This window comes from Chiloscyllium plagiosum, chromosome 1, assembly GCF_004010195.1.
Source record: "Chiloscyllium plagiosum isolate BGI_BamShark_2017 chromosome 1, ASM401019v2, whole genome shotgun sequence".
Classification (NCBI taxonomy): Eukaryota; Metazoa; Chordata; class Chondrichthyes; order Orectolobiformes; family Hemiscylliidae; genus Chiloscyllium; species Chiloscyllium plagiosum.
The window spans coordinates 60,532,227-60,545,946 of NC_057710.1; the positions used below are offsets into that span (position 1 = coordinate 60,532,227).

The following is a 13,720-nucleotide window of genomic DNA, read 5'->3' on the forward strand; positions in this document are numbered from 1 at the left end:
CTGCGGCCCCAACACTGAACCCTGCGGAACACCGCTTGTCACCGGCTGCCAATCCGAAAAAGAACCTTTTATCCCAACTCTCTGCCTTCTGACAGACAGCCAATCCTCAATCCATACCAGTAGCTCACCTCGAACACCATGGGCCTTCACCTTGCTCAGCAGCTTCCCGTGTGAGCACAACATCAGTTAATATGTCATTACTCTACTTTGTAAGACACCAAGTTCAAATGCATTTCGCTCTGTACGAAAATGAATTTTGATGCATGTTACCTGTCCAAATCCACCTTTTAAGGTGTTTTTTTTTCATTCATGAGACAATGTGATGTATTTCATGTCATTTGATTTAATATGCGGCTCTCTTCTAAGTAAAAATGTTGGGAACCCAAATTCCACTTTCGACCTTAAACATGCAAATAATGTATTTTTGCAGCTACCTTTTTTTTGGATGAAGTTTTAAAGCTAGATTCCATCTGTAAGCTTAATTGATGTAAGTGGGTATTAAGACTCTCTACAGCTCTATTTGAAAAGAGTATTAAGTTTGCATGGTGTCTTAAATAATATTTCTTTTTAAATCAATGCCACCAAAATTGATTTACGTCTGAAAGAATTCTCTGGATGGGAGTATTTCGGTGAAGGCCTGATGATGTGATTAAAAATCAAGTTAATCTGGCACGTAATTGGCCTCATCAGAGTTGTCTGGCCTCAACCATAAGTAACTGAATAAGTATTTTGAAAGAGAAAGAAAGACATCCATATGTTAGTGCTTTTCATGATTTCTGAATGTGTCCATGCACTTTACAGCTAAAGAAGACTTTTGATGTATAGTCAGTGTTGTAATCTGGGAAACTTGGCAGGCAATTTTTGCACAGCTGTATGATGATGATGATGACCAGATTTCTTTCTAGTGGTGTTGATTGAGGAATAAATGTTGCCTTGGAGACTTGGAATAACTGTCCACTTCTAAATTGTGCCAAAAGATCTTTTCTGCCCATCTGGGAAGGCTAATAGGACTTCAGTTTTAAATTTAATCTGAAAGATGCACCTCTGATAGTTTAGCCTTTGTTACAATGGAGTGTCAAACTCAAGTCTTTGGAGGGGGTGTTAAACTTACATCTTTTTACTCAGGGAAGGATGCTATCAATTGAGTCACAGCAGAAGGGAGAATGTTTGATGCAGTAGGATTTGTGGAAAACTCTGTTTACTTAATATTAAAATTTCGTAATATTAACAATCTCTAACAGTGTGTTACTTTTTTGAGTTTCCCTAAATTACTTTAATTGATAATGAGGGGATAAATGATCAAGCAGCTTGCTGTTAGGAAAAGAAATTAGGCTGTGATTTAATACATTCCAAATAATGGGAATAATCATTTGTCCTCTGGTTAACTATTGTATTAATGTCCTACATCTGATTTATCACTTATGAAGCATAATACAAAATGTGCGTTATTGCATTGGTTGTAAAATTCAGTTGTAAATTGAGTGGCAAAACATATTACTTTAGTTCTTTTATTCATTTTACAAATAATAAATCAAAACTGTCCATTATTTCAGCTATTTAATCTTGTTTCATTAATCCAGCCTTAATAATTTGGGTTTATTTCATTTTAGGTTTGAAAATGATATATGCAAAACTGGTGGGACTTTTCAGGCCGTGGCTACTGGTACTAAATACAGAGGAAGCAAGGTAACTGTTTTTGTTAAAACAAAGCAACATCGATGCTGGAGATCTGAAATAGAAAGTGCTCTAAAGGCCACTACTATGACTAACCACCCAACTGCAAGGCCACATTTACATACTTTTGTTCTCAGCAGAGTTGACCAATTTTCTGCATTAACATCTATCATTAACACCTTCTCTTCATCCTTCATTATTCTACCACCATTAGCACTCTCTTTTCCTTTCCCATCTGTTCCACTTGGGTGTCCCTGCCTCTACAATGTTGTTGCTTAACTATGTGTTGCTTAACTTCTCCTTAACTTTACAATGCACCTCAAAAGTGAACTTTTACAACCTGTCCTCTGATGTGTTCAGATCTCTGCTTGGTGTTGCAGGTTTTATTATGATGTTTAATGGGACATTTATATATTTTCCCATATCCAATAACACAACTCCTTTGTTGCGGACAATGGATCAATCTTAAAATTATGTACCCATCAAACAACATTATAGAACTCACAGTTTCTATAATGCTAGTATTTTCATCAGTTACACATGCCTCCAATTTCTGCCATTTGCTCCAGTTTTGTTTCATGTTAGATGTTGTTTATCCGTGACCTCATCTATTGATATGATGTGTTAATATGACCTAATCACATCTGAATCTGTAATTCCTCATGTACCAAGCAAGATTACAATTGCAACAATTTAACAGTAGAGTAACCTCTGGCCACATTTCCTATTACTGAATAATCAGTCCAGCACTTTGAAAGTTCCTTTCATCTGTGTTTCCCCCGTTCACTGAATTCACACAGTTGCAAGGAGCTTATTCACTTGACACTTTGATCTGTACCTTCAGCCACTGAGAATATACGATGTAAGAGCAAAAATAGGCTATTCAGCCCATTGTGTCAGCTCCACCAATGAGATAATGGCTGATCTGATAATCCTCAACTCCACTTTCCTGCGAATTCTACATATCCCCTGATTTCTGTACTGATTAAAAATCTGTCTGTCTGAGCCTTGAATATGCTTCATGACACAGTCCTGACAGCACTCTGAAACAAAAATTTCCACAGTTTCACTTCTGAGATTATACCCTCTGATCCTAGATTCTCCCACAAGGAGAAACAACCTCTCCACATGTACTCTGTCAAGCCTCCTAAGAATCTTAAATGTTTTAATAAGGGATCCTCTCAATCTTGTAAACTTCAGTGAGTAAAAGTCACACCTACTCAATCTCTTATCATAAAATAATCCATTCTTAAACAGGATGAACCTGATGAAACTTGTATAGATTGTCTCCAATGCCAATCTATCTGTCCTTCGGAAAGGGAGCCAGAACTGTTCACAGTATTCCAGTTGTAGTATGATCAATCCTAGTATAGTTTTACCAAAATCTTCCTATTTTTATTCCCCATTCCATGTAATAAAGGCTTGGCCTAACATGCCTTATTACCAACTGAATTTGGATGCTCTCTCTCAATGACTTATACAGGAGGAACCCCAAATCCATTTTATGCTTCAGCTTTCTGCAGTCTTCCCCCATTCAACAGGGCAGGCATTGCAATAATGGTCTTAGAATCATATGGCATAGAAACAACCCCTTTGGCCCACCATGTTTATTTCGACCAACAAACAGTAAAGTAGACTAATCCCATTTATGTGCATTTGGGTTATACCCTACTAAGCTCTCAGAACTCTCGCTTCCCCTGCCCCCCCGGGCCCTCAAGCCTCATTCCTCATGAAGGGCTAAAGCCTGAAACGTCAATTCTCCTGCTCCTCGGATGCTGCCTGACCTGCTGTGCTTTTCTGATATTGTGGCCTAACCAATGTTTTATAAAGTTGTAACAAGACTTCCTTGCTCCTATAATCTACAATCTGGCTAATGAAGGCAAGCATCTCATACGTTCTTCACCATCCTGTCTACTGTGCTGACATCTTGATGGATCTAAAAACTTGTACACAAGGTCCCTTCATTCCTCAGTACTCCCTAAGGACCTACCATTCATTGAGTGTATCCTTCCATTATCACAACTTCCAAAGTACATAATTTGGAACATCTGGACAACAAGGACACCTACTTCAGACTCCTGCTCATTGACTACAGATCTGCCTTCAACACCATTATCCCATCCAGATTGATTTCAAAATTCTGAGATCCAGGTCTTGGCTTCACTTTCTGGAACTGGATCTTCAGTTTCCTGACCCATGGACTGCAATCAGTGAAGGTAGACAACTGCACCTCCTCCACAATAATATTCAACACTAGAACCCCCCCCAAGGAAGCCTTCTCAACTCCCAAAGTATGCCCTGTACCCCCATGATTGTGTAGCCAAATTCCAAATGAACCCATCTACAAGTTTGCTGACAAAACCACCTTGATAGGAGGGATATCAAAATGATAAGTCAGAATACAGACAGGAGATAGAGGGCTTGGTAACGTGGTGCAATGATAACAATTCTCTCTCAGGGTTGGCAAAACTAAAGAACTGATCGTTGAATTCAGAAAGAAAGGAGAAGAACATGCCACCGTCTACACTAACGGAGCCGAGGTTGAGAGTGTCATGTTCCTAGGAGTAACAATAACTGACAATCTGTCCTGGACTTCCCAAGTGGTTGCAATGTCAAGAAGGTACAACAATGCCTCTTCTTCCTCAGGCAGATCAGGAAATTTGGCATGTTCATAAGGATCCTCACCAACATTTATAGATGCTCCACAGAAGTATACTCTCTGGGTGAATAACCACCTGGTACAGCAGCTGCTCTGCCCAGGATCGTACAAAACTACAGAAGATTGTGTGCACAGTCCAGACTATCACGGAAGCCAACCTCCCATGCATGGACTCTATTACCTCTTGTTGCTGCAGAAAGACTGCCAACATCATCAAAGACTCCTCCGTTACTCTTCTCCTACAACCTCTTCTGTCTGGCAGAAGATACAGAAGCTTGAACACATGCAGATTCAGGAACAGCTTCTTCCCTACTGTTATTAGACTGATCAATGGACTCTCTCGCATCAAATAATGCAGATCTTGTAAATGTTGTTCTTGTCGAATGTATATCCTTTACGGTGTAATCTCTATGCCTCATTCTGTCCAGGTTTTTTCACCATACGATCTGTATGACCTTGCTTATTATGATCTGCCTGTATTGCTTGCAAACCAGGCTTTTCACTGTACTTAGGTATACATGACAATAAATCAAATCAAATAATCTCACGCTTGTCAGGATTAAATGCCATTTGCCGTTGTTCTGCCCAGTTTACCAGCTGATCACGATCGTTGATCCTGGAGCCTGAGATCATTCTCCTCATGATCAAAAAGATCATTAATTTTCATGTCATCTGCAAATTATATTTTCTGCATTCATGTCCAAGTCGTTAATACACATTACAAACAGCAAGGGCCTGAGCACCGAACCCAATGGTACACTGTTGGTCACAGGCTTCAAATCACATAAATAATGCTCCACCATCACCCTTTGCCTCCTATGTGTAAGCCAGTTTTTGATCCAATTTGCCAACTTACCTTGGATCTCATTGGGCTTTTATCTCTTAGACCAGTCTTCCATGTAGGACCTTGTCAAAGGTCTTACTGAAGTCCAAGTAAACCACATATAACTCTCAGATGTCCGCCTTCATTACTGCAATGATGGTTTCTTTTAACAATAATGCAACACCCCCATCTCTCTTACTCCTGCCCTATTACGCCTGAAATTTCTATAGGAGAAGGTGAAGACAGCAGATGCTGGAGATCAGAGTCGTTTGGTTGCAGGCTCCCAAGGTGGAATATGAGGCGTCAACTACTGGCCAAAGCATAACTCTCTCTCTTGCTCTGTCGCTCGCTCGCTCTCTCTCTCTCTCTCTCTCTCTCTCTCTGTGTCTTCCAGTCCCCCACAGTCTCTCTCCCTCTCTCCACAGCGCCTCTCTCTCTCTCTCCCTCCCCTCTCCCCCACAGCCCCTCTCTCTCCCACTCTGTCTCTATCTCACCCCCCCCCACCCAACTCCCCCTCAATTCTTAACAAACTACAAAGAACAAAAATAAGGACTTTATGCTCTCTCTTCTTCCAGTGCTGTTCACCTAGCCTCTAAACTTGGAAATGTCCAACAGTGTTCTGGGGACATGAGTTCAAATCTCAGTGTGGCAGGTGGTGAAATTTGAATTCAAGTAAAATGTGGAACACAAAGCTGGCCCAGTGGCCATTACACAACCATTGCCAATTTGTCATTCAGTCACTCGGTCACTCATGTCCTTTAGGACCTTCAGCTGTTTTATTCTTCCTGCCTATGTCCATAACTTCATCTTTTCCCACATTAGATTTCATCTGCAATGTTTTTGCCCAGTTGTGTAACCTGTCCCTCTGTAGACTCCTTGTGTTATCCTCACTACTTACCTTCCCACATTTTTTTGTGTAATCTACAAATTTGGCGATTGTACATTCACTTCCATCCAGAGCAGTAAAATACATTGTAAATATATGTGAGCCCAGCACTGATCCAGTGGTACTTCATTAATTGCAGGTTACCATGCTGAAAATGGACTCTTTATCTGAACTTTTCAATTAGCTAGCCAATCCTCTAAACATGCTAATATTACTAACTGACACCAAATCCCATCCACCCATCACCCATGTGCTCACTGATTGGCATTAGCTTCGGGATTAATGATGCCTTGATTTAAAAACATTTCATCCTTGCTGTCAATACCATAGCCTCCTCATCCATAACTGTAACCTCCTCTCACTGCATGTTCCTCCAATTTTGGTCTTTCATGCATTCACAGTTTTAATTGTGTCCTTGTGGTCATGTTTTCAGGTGGCCATGCCTTCAATTACCCAGCCCATAAATTCTGGAATTAGCTCCCTAAATCTCTTAGCAGCTATGACTCTCATTTAAGAATTCCTTAAAGCCTACCTCTTTAACCAAGCTTTTAGTCATCTGTCCCAGTATTTTCTTACATTTAACTTATTTACACATTTGTTACCACCCTTCTGTATAGTGCTTTGAGATGTTTTGCTATATTACATGCAAGTTATTGTGGTTTCTTCCTAATTCAACCACTTAAATGATTTTGAATGATTATTACTTTAAGAAGATTTTTTTAAACAGTTAATTGCAAATTGTAACAATGCTTATATTTAATTGATCATCCAAATTTTGTATTTTTATAAAGCAATAGTCGTTCATATCCTTGGCTAGAGATTGACACTCCAATAGCATCTGGCGTGGTGAAGTTATTTACTAAATGTGTTGATTATCTGCACCAAAAGTTTAAAGGTAATTTCTGATTTATTTTAGCCTTTAATTCTGGAAAGAAAGGTGGATTTTAAGCAATGTGTATTAAATTCAGAAATCGTAGAATGGTGAATGCAAGATGAGTGACTGCTTTTTTTAAATTGTATCAACATGTTCAATATTAATTTTAAGTACTTTGCAACACAATAATATTAGAGAGAAAGTTTTGCGTTTGTGTAATTGTTAGATCCTTCCAAAGTGCTTCCACACCCAGTAAGCTATACTTTGAGCTGCAACTTTTACGTTAATTGGATAAAACTAAGGTAATGATTATTAAAAGAAAGCAAACATAAGTTTGTTTTTCCATTTTAGCCTCATCACAAATATTTAAAATCATTACAGTTGTCATTTTCTTCATTGTCCACAATATTGTCTTTTTCACTCCTTTTCTTACAGATAAACTAATTCCTGGCCAAAGAGGGGCTCTTTGGTTCCACTTGATGCATTATTGTGAAACTTGCACAATACCCAAATTGCCAGAGTATATCCTGTATACCTACCACTCAGAATATTCCAATCTGCCATGGAACGAGTTGTACCCCGACCAAGCCTTAATGGAAGAGTTCTTTAAAGTAGGTAACTTTGTGAAAAGTTGTTCTAATATCTCTGACTTAAAGAAGGACGGGATTGAGTACCTCATGCTTTTTTGAAAGATAGGGAAGAAAAGATAGGAGAATAGGTAGCAGTACTGACTAATAATAATATTACAGCGCAAGAGAGATGGTGTCTCTGAAAGATCAAGGGTGTAATGGATTTAATTAGGAATATTTTTTAAAAATCAAGGTACAACACACTATTGGGTGTGTTCTATAAATACCAAATAGAGGGAAAGAGATAAAGCAAAGAAAGTGTAAGGAAATTAGACAGGTTGCAAAGCCTATGGAGGAGTTTATTATGCTAGTGTAAGCTGGCATAGAAACACTGTAAAAGTCTGAAATGGAAAGAAGTTGAAGTGTGTTCAAGTTAATTTTTTTAGATCATGATGTTTCTAGCCTAACAAGACATTCCTGGTCCTAGAGAATGATCTGAATAAAGCCTCAGAGTGGGAACATTTAATGAACAGTCATCATAAGATTTAGATTAGCTAAGGAAGAATCTGAACAAAACAAAATAATTGGAGGGCCAATTTAGTGCAGTGACAATAGATCTGGTACAGCTAATTAGAATCAAAGATTGTTCAGTTAGTGTTTTGCCTGCCAATGAGCTGCCATGAAATGAAGATTATTCGGGCATACTGAAGTGGAAGCAAGTTAGGGCATGCAAAGCCAGAACTCCCTGGATGACAATGGGAGTAAGAAGAAGACAAAAGAGGTATATACGGTAGATGTCAGATTGATATACAAGTGAGAACCAGGGTCAAAATAGAGAAAGAGGAAATAGCTGAAACATCAGATGGACCAATTATTGCTAATGAATGCATTTGCAAAATTGACTGTACTTAGAAGTTATCAAGACAGCAGAAAAAGATCAAATGCGTCCGAGAATGTGGAGAGAAGTAAGGGTGGAGGAAACGGATTAATCATGGTTCAAGAAATTGGATAATGATCTATCTAGAAAATAAATCCAGGATTACATGGAACGGGTGGACAGGTAGGCTGAATTTAGTTGCTCTTACAAAGCCTGCCGATATGTCAGACCAAGTTGACTCCTGTGCCGTGACCATTCTATAGTTTGTTCAGAAAAGGGCAAAAGCAAAAGTCACATGACACCAGGTTATTGTCCAACAGCTTTATTTGAAATCACAAGCTTTCGGAGCACTGCCCCTTCATCAGGTGAAGTCTTCTCTGAAGTGAAGTCTACTTCGTGTGATGAAGGAGCAATTCTCCAAAAGCTTGTGATTTCAAATAAACCTGTTGGACTATAATCTGATGTCATGTAACTTTTGCTTTTGCCTTTTTCTGAACACATTGTAGAATGGTCACAGCACAGGAGTCGACTTGGTCTGACATATCGGCAGGCTTTGTAAGAGCAACTAAATTCAGCCTACCTGTGACTTGGTGTCATGTGACTTCTGACTTTGTCCACCCCAGTCCAACACCAGAACCTCCACATCATCAGCAAAGGGATGAGAGCAGTATTTAGTCTACTGATGTTTTTAAAATGAGAGCAGCATTTATTGCCCATCGCTAATAGCTTTCAAAGATGGTGGTGAATCTCAAACTATTTAACCAAATGTATTAAGAATTTTTTAACAAAACAATTTGTCTAAGTTTGTAAATCTTGTATCCAAATCACCTTTTTTCACCCCTCTGGTGAAAATTGCTCAGTTACCTTTTGCAGTGTTTGAAGGTCACTTCATCAGGAATTAATACTTATACTTTGTGATGCATATGCTTGTGAGATTAATACTTACACTTATGAACTGGATTGAGAAATGGCAGATGGAGTTCAACCTGGATAAATGTGAAGTGATGCATTTTGGAAGGTCGAACTCGAAAGCTGAATATAGGATTAAAGACAGGATTCTTGGCAGTGTGGAGGAACAGAGAAATCTGGGTGTGCAAGTACATATATCCCTCAATTTGCCACCCAAGTGGATAGGGTTGTTAAGAAAGCATATGGTGTTTTGGCTTTCATTAACAGGGAGATCGAGTTTAAGAGCTGCGAGGTTTTGCTGCAGCTCTACAAGTCCCTGGTGAGACCACACTTGGAATATTGTGTCCAGTTCGGATGCTGCCTGGACTGGAGGGCTTGCCTTATGAAGAAAGGTGAATAAGCTCGGACTTTTCTCTCTGGAGAGAAAGAGGAAGAGAGGAGACCTGATCGAGGTGTACAAAATAATGAGTGGAATAGATAGAGACTTTTCCCCAGGGAGGATTGACTGGTACGAGGAGTCATAGTTTGAAGATATTAGGAGGAAGGTATAAAGGAGATGTCAGAGGTAGGTTCTTTACGCAGAGAGTTATGAATGCATGGAATGCGTTGCCAGCGGTGGTGGTGAAAGCAGAGTAATTGGGGACATTTAAGCGACTGCTGTGCATGCACATGGATAGCAGTGAGTTGAGGGGTATGTAAGTTGTTATATTTTACATTAGGATTAAACCTCGGCACAACATCGTGGGCCAAAGGGCCTGTTATGTGCTGTACTTTTCTATGTATCTATATAAAATGCTAGTGTTTTAGTGGTTTTAAATTTTCTAGATACGCTCATTCTATTTCTAAATGTCTTTTTATGTAAAAGCTTATTCTGCACTATAATGTGTATCTTATAATGAAATGAATAAGTGAATAAAAAGATTAAATATACTTTCCGACTTTTTGACAGACTCTAATTGCGATTCTGTTTCCATCGTTAGATTTTTTGAAACAACAGTTAAAATTGATGAAATAAAAGAACAGTATTGAAAATTGCTTGATATTGCAATGATTCATTTAGCAGTTTGGCATCTTTACAATGGAATAATGGAGTACTTTCTGGCACTCTTGATCAAACATTTGATTGTGTAATAAGTAATAACTTCATTACTAAAACAATGAAATAGATCTTTGCCAGATAATGTAAATATGGATTGGTTCCTTTTTAGATTATTCAGTAAAGAGAAGATTTATAACCAAGCATAGGCTGTCTGAAATGAAGCAATTGTGTAAGTAGAGTACAGCTGCCGAAGAGATGTTGAGAGCATAATAGAATTGACTTTCAGGTGCAAGGTTTTTCTATTTCTTCTGTTTGTGGAGATACATTATAGTCCAGAGAAACACTCTACCATTCAGTGTTTATGTTTAATCTTAGTTTAGTTCTACATAAACTCATGGCGAGGACAGTGGTCAATCTCGATGTTTAATCTTGGTCTTATTTTTCAGGTAGAGAGAGGAAGCCCAAAGAGCTGTTTCCTATTTTTGGGGTCTTTGCTTTGTGAAGTTAACTGGGTTAATGTTCTTTCTGATGCTTGGAATCCCCAGCCTCTTTTGCAGACACGGAATATGATTGTCTATTTGTTATTTATGATGGTTTTTCTATCAAAAGAAGACAAACTTATACGTAAACCAGTAAGTAGTTTTGTATTTTTTTCTTTCTACTGGGAGGGACTGTGATACTTCATAAAAACAACAAGTTTATTCATTCTTTGAATAACCTGACTATCAGTGTCATTTGTTTGTTGTACTTAATGCGGTTTCTCAAATAAACCATAATTTAGAGAATTTGTTCCATAATTGATCCAGAAAAGTTTATTTTAACATCCAGAATTACGACATATAATTTTAAATCTGTACTTGAGATATATCTGTCTGTGCAACCAAGGTTGAAAAAAGAATCAAGCTCATCTATGTTACAAGTTGTTTGATACTTTTGCTGTGAGACCATCATACAGCCACAGAGGTTTAAAGGGCAGGACATTACAGTGCTTTGATGGGGCAAAGACAGCAGCAAGGAAGATAAGCAAGTGATGTCAACCTGATGCATCATCTCAAAATGTAAATGATGGGAAAATAGGATTAATATCTAAAATGATATTAGTAAATATCATGTAGCAGACCTGAGGCGAAAGAGACATTATAAAAAGCATTGTGAAAGGAGGCAATCTGTGATTTTTCTGATTCTGAAATGTAGGTATGAAATCAGCTTTAATAAATACAGAAAACATTAATTGTGACTGTAGCATTATAAAGTATATTTATGTCGATAGCCACAGTCTGATTTGATGGTATTTTTGACCACAAGTCAAAAGTGTCACTAGCATAGAAAATTCTTATTTTCACTGTCTAATAATGTATATTATTATATCAGTTCACCAGGTTGGTAGCTCGGATGAGAGTTACCATTTGATGAAAGGGTAAGTAAATTGGCCCCATACTATTGAGAGTTTCAAAGAATGAGAGGTGATCTTTTTGATTCTGAAGGGACTAGATAAGGTGGACAGTGATAGGTTGGTACCCCTGCATGGGGAATCTAGAAAATGCAGTAGCAATCTCAGGATAAATTGTCAATCATTTAGGGTAAGGATAAGGAGGAATTTCTTTAGTCAAAGAATTGTGAATCTTTGGAATTCTTTATTCAAAAGGATTGTGGATACATCATTGTTTAATATATTTAAGACTGAGATAGACAAATGTTTGGTGTGTGACCAGCCATGATTGTAATGGATGGTGGAGTGAGGTGCTCCTATTTCTTAATTTCTGAAAAGTAAATTGCTTCTTGAAGAATTGAAATCCTTTCAGCTATATAGGAATAATTGCATATATTTAATTCCTAAATGAAGTAGAAGAATTTTACTGTGCATTTTGGAAGCTTCAGAAAATGTTGAATAACTATGTTTATTTACTTGTTTTCAAATTAAAGTTTTGTTAACCCAACCATCACTGCTGATCTCTTTAGGAATCCTCATTACGTAGCCTTCTTGGACAATCAAGTGCAATACCCTGGCATTTTGTGGACATAGCATCATATCAAAATGTCATTAGCTACTTCAGTACCCATTACTCACCTTCCACTGTCATTCTAAAAGATCCATCAACTGAGCTGATACTGAAGCTTTTAAAAATTGCTGCGGGTTTTTGTGAAACATTGGATGTACACAGTGTAAGTAAATGTAGAAGTTTAAAATATTTATTTGGTCAGGAATTTGTGTTAAATTTATCTGATTGTTTTTCTATTTTATATTTCCAGTACAAGATACACCGTGATATATTTGCTTTTGAACAATGTTCATGAACGAAATGCATCTCTGAGCAAATATTCCAAATCAGCTTGTATCTTTATTCAGCATTTTGTATGAGACATGAGACACAAACTGCACAAATTCATGTAAATGTTGGAAAACAACGAAAAATTGAGGCTAAATAATGACTCTCACTTGCTTTGCCCTGAAATCCTTGCTAGTAAGGGTGCTGAGAGTTTCTGAATGTATTATTACAGAATAACCTCAGATTCTGAAGCAGAACTCTACAGCTGGTGCATGCACAAAAAGAAACACTGTACAACTGGTTTAACAGTAATTACAGAGGCAAAGAAAAATCAGATTGATTCATTTCAAGAATATGATGCCTGTGCACCAATTTCAACCTTCTAGTCACCTGGTTTAGATATATCAGATATTTCTAAATTTCCTGTGGTCACATAATAAATTGTTTCTCTGAGGAATTTGATTTTATTTTAATCTCACATTTGTGAATACTATAGTTGCTGATACTATATATATGGTTTCTCTAGGATGCTACACATAAATCCAAGGTATATGTCCACCAAGTTGTCCAGTGCCTCCTCACTTTGGATCAGAATGGTCAAATAGTCCATGCTCAACTAAAACATGAAATGATAACACTATTGGATGATATTGTTATCTTTAACCCACCAGGTTAGTGCAGTCTGAAAACTACCTAGGTGAGAGCTTGTTTATGTCATTGTAAAGCCTATTTCTAATATTTCCTACATTACATACTATCTGCTCTTTCGTCTTGTTACAACATCTCAAGTACTTTAGAGTAGGACAGCTCCATTATCACAGCATGCCCATGTCAATGGAACAGGAGCAATGTTGAGTTGAGATGCTCAGGCACCGCTTTGCATCAAAATGAGGAATGACAAATTGAGGCATTCTGATATGTTGCTGCTTACATCTATTATCTACACATTTTGCCCCTTTTCTTCTCTATATCAATTTATGAAGAGCTATGAAATTGCCCTAAGATTGACAAAGACAGTGAAGTAAGTACATGAGAATATAATGAAAACATTTAACGTTTTAAGCTTAGTCTGACTTCTTTGGCACCAGAGAAGTGTCATATTGGACTCCATGTTAATTCTACAAATTAATTTACCTGCCATTG

At 37.8% G+C, this 13,720-nt stretch overlaps 1 protein-coding gene across 4 annotated transcripts in view; it reads left to right on the forward strand.

Annotated features, from left to right (window-relative positions):
- epg5 (ectopic P-granules autophagy protein 5 homolog (C. elegans)) overlaps positions 1-13,720 on the forward strand; it is a 145,757-nt gene that overhangs the window by 111,209 nt on the left and 20,828 nt on the right. Inside the window, exons 34-39 of one of the 4 annotated variants that reach the window (XM_043687761.1) lie at positions 1,611-1,686; positions 6,834-6,937; positions 7,352-7,527; positions 10,757-10,942; positions 12,270-12,473; positions 12,561-12,692. In XM_043687761.1, the coding sequence (XP_043543696.1) occupies positions 1,611-1,686; positions 6,834-6,937; positions 7,352-7,527; positions 10,757-10,942; positions 12,270-12,473; positions 12,561-12,605 (791 nt within the window). In that variant the 3' untranslated portion in view covers positions 12,606-12,692. Of the gene's footprint in view, positions 1-1,610; positions 1,687-4,132; positions 4,761-6,833; positions 6,938-7,351; positions 7,528-10,756; positions 10,943-12,269; positions 12,474-12,560; positions 12,693-13,103; positions 13,249-13,720 lie in introns of those variants that run through there. The other 3 variants (XM_043687743.1, XM_043687752.1, XM_043687769.1) reach the window with 3 other exon arrangements.